This window comes from Lacerta agilis, chromosome 1 (genome assembly GCF_009819535.1).
Source record: "Lacerta agilis isolate rLacAgi1 chromosome 1, rLacAgi1.pri, whole genome shotgun sequence".
Classification (NCBI taxonomy): Eukaryota; Metazoa; Chordata; class Lepidosauria; order Squamata; family Lacertidae; genus Lacerta; species Lacerta agilis.
Window position 1 is genome coordinate 59232613 of NC_046312.1, and position 5786 is coordinate 59238398.

General features: G+C 46.9%; 1 protein-coding gene across 1 annotated transcript; it reads right to left on the reverse strand.

Moving 5' to 3' along the window:
- Positions 1–291: 291 nt before the first annotated feature.
- On the reverse strand, positions 292–1662 carry FANCF (FA complementation group F). The gene has a single exon (XM_033150989.1). It carries the CDS (start codon positions 1594–1596, stop codon positions 580–582), a length of 1017 nt encoding a protein of 338 aa, XP_033006880.1. The 5' UTR covers positions 1597–1662; the 3' UTR covers positions 292–579.
- Between the last annotated feature and the right edge of the window lie 4124 nt (positions 1663–5786).

Below are 5786 nucleotides of genomic sequence, written 5' to 3' on the forward strand. Positions count from 1 at the left end.
TAGACACAGCAGTCTCATCTACACATTACAGAGATATACAAAAAGGACAGGAAACCATGTTGGTCCATTAAGAACATTTCAGTTTGACAAGGATCTAAGTGTCAAAACATGTTCTGCAGAACTCAAATGCTTGCACTCTCTTGCATCACTTTGGTTCATCCTAATGTTTACACATACATAAAACACTAGCGCTGCATCCATAACCATGTGATTTTCAACATGCACTTTTAAGCATGTAAGGTGCAACTAGTACTTGTTTTTTAGACCCTTATTGAATAACTTTCTATTTACTCTATAATGAAGGGCTGAAGATGACAAAGCACATGAGGGAGAATCTATTCTATGTGATTTAATTGCACTGTTACACTTGGGAGTGAAAACCTAAAACTGAGAATACATAGGAACACATTCCTTTATATGAAGCTCTGTTTAAATCCTCTGCTGGAAAACAAAACAAAAAAAAGAGTTAAGACACTGGAAACCTCGAGGCTTAGAAGTGTGCCACTTGATCTTAAGTGAGTGGTTCTGAATGGAGAATCAATACAAATTCATCTTTCCTTTAGGTACAGTGTTTGTTTTTCATTCTAGGTTTTCAAATGATTTGGCTGGTGGGGGAAGGCTTCGCGTGAGGAGTTTTTCCTTCCAAGCAGACGCCTGCACGTCCAGCAGGAGATCAGTCCAAACACTCAGGCCTTGTACTTCAAAGCCCCCATCCTGGGCTTTCAGGTCTCTGAGCTGCGCCAGCACCGCGCTGCGTAGAGGCTCCGGCCCTTGGCAGAGGCAGCCGACACGCTCCCTCACCTCCTGCCAAGGCGCCGCGCCTTCTTCTAAGCCGCAGGCCCCCCACTCCCCGCGCAGCGGGTCGTAACGGAACCGGCTCCCCCAGGCCGCCAAGAGGCTCAAGTAAGGGGCGCGCAACTCAGGATGGCGGCTGCAAAGCGAGGCCGCCCACGAGGCCGGCAGCAGGCGGAAGAAGGCGGCGAGGCGAGGCTGCTGTTGCCGCTGCAGCCAAGGGAGCAGCGCTGCCCTGGCTTCCGCTTCGCCGCCGGGCTCCAGCAGCGCCGCCGCCACGGCCCTGTGCAGCGCGGGGCCGCAGGGTAGCTGCTCCAGGAGGGCGCCCTCCTCGCCGCCTTCCTCCCGCAGCCGCGCCAGCAGCAGCTGCCCCTGGGCTCTGACCGGAGGGGCCTCGTGAGGAGGAGAAGGCGGCGCCGAAGGGAGGAGGAGCTGGGCGGCCGCCTTTCGCCTCGCCAGGCGGTGGTAGCGGCGCTCCCCGTCCCCGTCTTGCAGGAGGGCGCTCAGGAGGGCGCGGCAGGCGTCGTAGGGCAGCGCCCGGTTCTCCAGCAGCGCCAGGCCCAGCAGCTCCGGGCAGCGCTTCAAGTGGCCGAGGCCGAGCGGCACTCCCCGGCTGCGCAGGCGCCTCTCCACGGAGGCCCGGAGGCCGCGCTCGGGCGGGAGGCGGGCGTGCAGCCCCTGGAAGAAGCGGCCCCAACTCAGGGCCCGGCGCACGGCCGCCGCGTCCCAGCCTCGCACCAGGCCCGAGCGCGACGCCGCCAAGAGGCTGGGCAGCAGCTCGGCTTGAGAGAGGAGCGTCTCCATGGCGACGGGCCCAGCAGGGGAAACAGCAGCCTCTCTTGCCTTCTTTCCTTGGCGCCGCCGGTTTGAGCGGTGGAGAGGCCCGCCTTCACGTTCGCGGGGCTAGCCAACCAGAAGGGCAGATCTTTCCTGGATTGCTATTGGGTGTTGGAAACGCCACTCTTTCTGTTTGACGCAGGCAGGCTGAAAGAACAGGGCCGCCACGCCTCTTTTTCTATGCTGTAACTTTTGATCACAGGACAATTCGGTTTTTTTTTTTGTTTTTTTGCCGACCTGCGAAGGCTGCAGGTCAGGTCAGGTGGCGGAGACCAGATGTCGCAGGGCGGCACAAAGGTAGAGGATCGTTTGCAAGAGATGGATTATTTGAGCCTCGTTCCAATAAATGTCCTCTGTCTGTAGTACCTACAGAATCCATGTAGAAGGATCTGATGTCTGAGCCCCGTTTAAACCACCGTTGAATTCCTGGCTTGTCTACCTGGCTCAGAAAACAGAGGGAACAGTCGCTGCATCCCCAAATAGTGCACTTGAAAAATAACTACAAATTGCAGAGGAGACAGCTACTGACTGTGGGTGACCTGCTGTTAGACTTAAATAATAATAATAATAATAAGAAGAAGAAGAAGAAGAAGAAGAAGAAGAAGAAGAAGAAGAAGAAGAAGGATCAAAGAGCCACTCATTCAGATTAGCCCTTACATTATTCACCTGCAAGCCTTACTGATGGTCCTCTGAACAAGTTTGTGTGTGGCACATACTCGATGTCAACCTTTCACAAAGTTCAACCCCCTCCACCTTCCCCTAAAAATGCCATGTCGGTGGTATACATTGGGCTTGTCATGTGTGCTCCATGTATCCATATCTTTCTTGAGATGGACAGCAGTATCATTTTATGTGGCTTACAACATGAAGATTTACATACAGTAATTACAAAAGTAGTCATGAACAATTTGTTGTTGTTCAGTCGTTCAGTCGTGTCCGACTCTTTGTGACCCCATGGACCTACCTTTCACTGCCTCCTGCAGTTTGGCCAAACTCATGCTAGTCGCTTCGAGTACACTGTCCAATCATCTCATCCTCTGTTGTCCCCTTCTCCTTGTGCCCTCAATCTTTCCCAACATCAGGGTCTTTTCCAGGGAGTCTTCTCTTCTCATGAGGTGGCCAAAGTACTGAACAATATATAAAACACATTAAAAAGTACACAACAAAATTGAACTGAGTGGTGGTGCGAGTTGCAATCCAAGAAGATCTGGAGGGCCATTGGGTGGCAGGGGGCAGCTGTCCCCCCGCAATCAAGTAAATCAATAAAAATACAACTGAGGTTCTGCCTCCCCTAACATGAAGCCTGGCTATGCCCATGTGGAGGGCCATAGGTTCCCTATCCCTGTGGCAGTGAAACAATTGGCCATTTTACCTCTTTTAAAATTTAGTACGAGATGCATCTATTAGTGTGCAACTGAAACCTAGTTTAAATGGCACTGCATCAAATGGAAGTTGTAGTCCAAAAGATTTGGAGGGTCCTGGTGACTGTGAAGGCTGCTCTAAAGATTTGCTAGCTGATGCTTCAAACTGACCAGATCATTTTTTGACCTATTACAGTCTCTGAAATGAACCCACTCCTGATTTCAATTATGAAAAAGCTTCCCCGCCCCCAAGCTTCCCTGTTGCTTCATTGTTGATTCCGACCTTCCTTTCAAAACACACATAGAGAATATTCAAGTGTAAATGACAAACTACATGTGTAGTTCTGTGTTGAATGACGTATAGACATGGGGAACTTCTGGCCCTCCAGATGTTGTTGTACTCCAGCTCCATTATCTCTGGTCACAGTTTCATTACCCCTGATGTACAGAATCCTTTGCAAGAAATTTGAAAAGGGGATCCTGTCCCTTTTCTCATAACTTCTGGTTTAATATGAGAAAACCCAGCCACTTAAAATGTTTGTGCTGCCTTCACAACTGCTTGAATGCCTGCCAAATGTGTGAAATTTGATCAATAAAGGAGAAAGTACGCTTTTGTTAGATAATGTGTGTCCCTCAAGGGAGTCATTGGATTAGAGGCCTCAAAAAACCAATTCCAAGCTATAAAAAAGGAAACACTCCAGTATTCCAGTGAACTATAACAGCAGAAGACTGCTGCGCACAACTTCATAGCTTCATTATTTTGCTTGAGTTCTGCTTTATGTTAAACTCGGGTTTCAAACAAAATATTCACATTATTTTTGGACATATATATGTCTCATCACTTCTGTTCATAAGCCAACAGAATCCACCCAGAATTTAAACTAGTCTGACAGGTTCTTTATAAATGAGTGCAGTGGCATGGAAACTGTGGCTTCTTCCCACACAGCCATGGTAATATTTGGAAGCTGAAACCATATGGCACATGGCACATTTTCACTCATTTATTGTTCTCCCAGCCAGGCAACAACTGGGCTGCAAGAGACCCTTGTGTTTGGCCCTGCCCGCATTTCCTAGTTTCGAAACATTCCAACGTAACTTAGGCAAAATGATAGGAAAGTGAGCTCTGTTCTGCTTTTGATACGTACATATGAAGCAGCCCCCTACTCCATCTCTCCTCCCCCATACCAGTACAATATTTGTATTAAGAAAACAAGAAGGAATCACTTCGTCTATATACCCTGTTTCTGTGCAGACGACTGCTTTTTCAGTTTAGGATTGCTTTTGGCATACCCTGTAAGTACTAAACAGAAGAACATGTGTAGATGAGTCTATAATATTTAACTGGAAGTAGGGCTGTGCACACACTTCCATTTACTCTGCAGCTGCTTTGGGAAGTGATACAACACACAACAATAGCCAGAACCCAAATATATCCTGCCATTTCTTATGGAATACAGTTATTCCCCGAATGATGAGATATCCCCCAAACCAGCTGTGATCCAAATTGAGAAAACGAATGCCTAGCTGTGTTTTAAGTTGGCAACGTGTACACAGCCCAAGTCCCACGGTGTCCAGTATATTCCAGTGCCATTTAGTATAAGCAACATAAGGCATGCTTCAGAGTCAGTGATCACTTTTGAAAATCTTGGCTTATTTCGGTAGATTTGAAATGACAAAAAGTAAACAAGTGTGTTCTGATCCATCAGCCAAACATTAATTCATTCAGAATGGTCTTGAAACAAAATTGTAGATTAGAGGCTTGGAGTGGAGTTCTTAACTCCTTTTTTATGTGTGAGACAAAAGGCTTTTTCCTATACAGGAGAGGTTTAACTTGGTATTAAAGTGATATTTTTGCACTAGAAAGTGTGATATTTTTACATGTATAAAATTCAGTGCAGGGCAACTGTGACTTCAGCAGAAACCTGATTGCTTGGTTATTGCCAGAAAATTTTGGGGAAGATAGTTTGAAGTTCATACATTGGCAACTAATGGCTGGACAATCTCCTCCACCTCCCACTCCAATGGGCAATTTACAGATAGTTTGAATCTGGAAGTGAAAGACAGCAGAGTTTAGAGCTATGCATTTAACTTGCCCAGTTGAATCCTGATTGGTCTATAGGGGTCCACACTGTTGGTTTGGAAATCTAATGTACGATCAGGATCAGTGGTTTTGCTGCCAGCTAAAAGTGTCTGCTTGCTTGCTTCCACTGGTGTATTCGTGCATAAAATGCACATTACAAAGATACCACAAGTGGCCACGTTCTTTCTTATGAAGGAAGCTCAATGCTGCAGCACTGCCCCCAGACTTCTAACAAGCCTGGGGGAGATGGGAGCATCTGGAGATTCTGATGGCACAAGCTACTTGGATTTTCTTCTTTGTCTGCTCATACCTTTTGAGTTTCTTTCAGGCTAAACATCTTGATACTTCACAGCTACCTTGATAGAATCTGCACTCTCACACACCCCACCCACAGACACAAAGAGACAGGGTTTTTTATTATTAATCTGCAATAAGTTTCTAAGTGTCTGTTGTTTCCATTTTCATTTCTCCAAAGCTTTTTATGTGCATTCTTCCAGCACATTTCTCATTATTCTCTCAGTCTTTCCTCTGCTGGATAGCTAAGCTTTCCAGACATATAACCTGAAATGTCCTGGGAGAATTTACATAAAAACAATAAAGCCAAGGAAATGGAAACCACAGAATATATACATCAGTTTTTCAGCCTTTGCTACGGAGCACATTGGTTCTTGTTTGCTGGGGAATTCAACTTTCCATATTAACATCCATTCACTATG

What these genes read in the sequence shown, in the direction of transcription:
- FANCF (XM_033150989.1), bottom strand. Translation starts at nt 1,596, where the DNA reads ATGGAGACGCTCCTCTCTCAAGCCGAGCTGCTGCCCAGCCTCTTGGCG.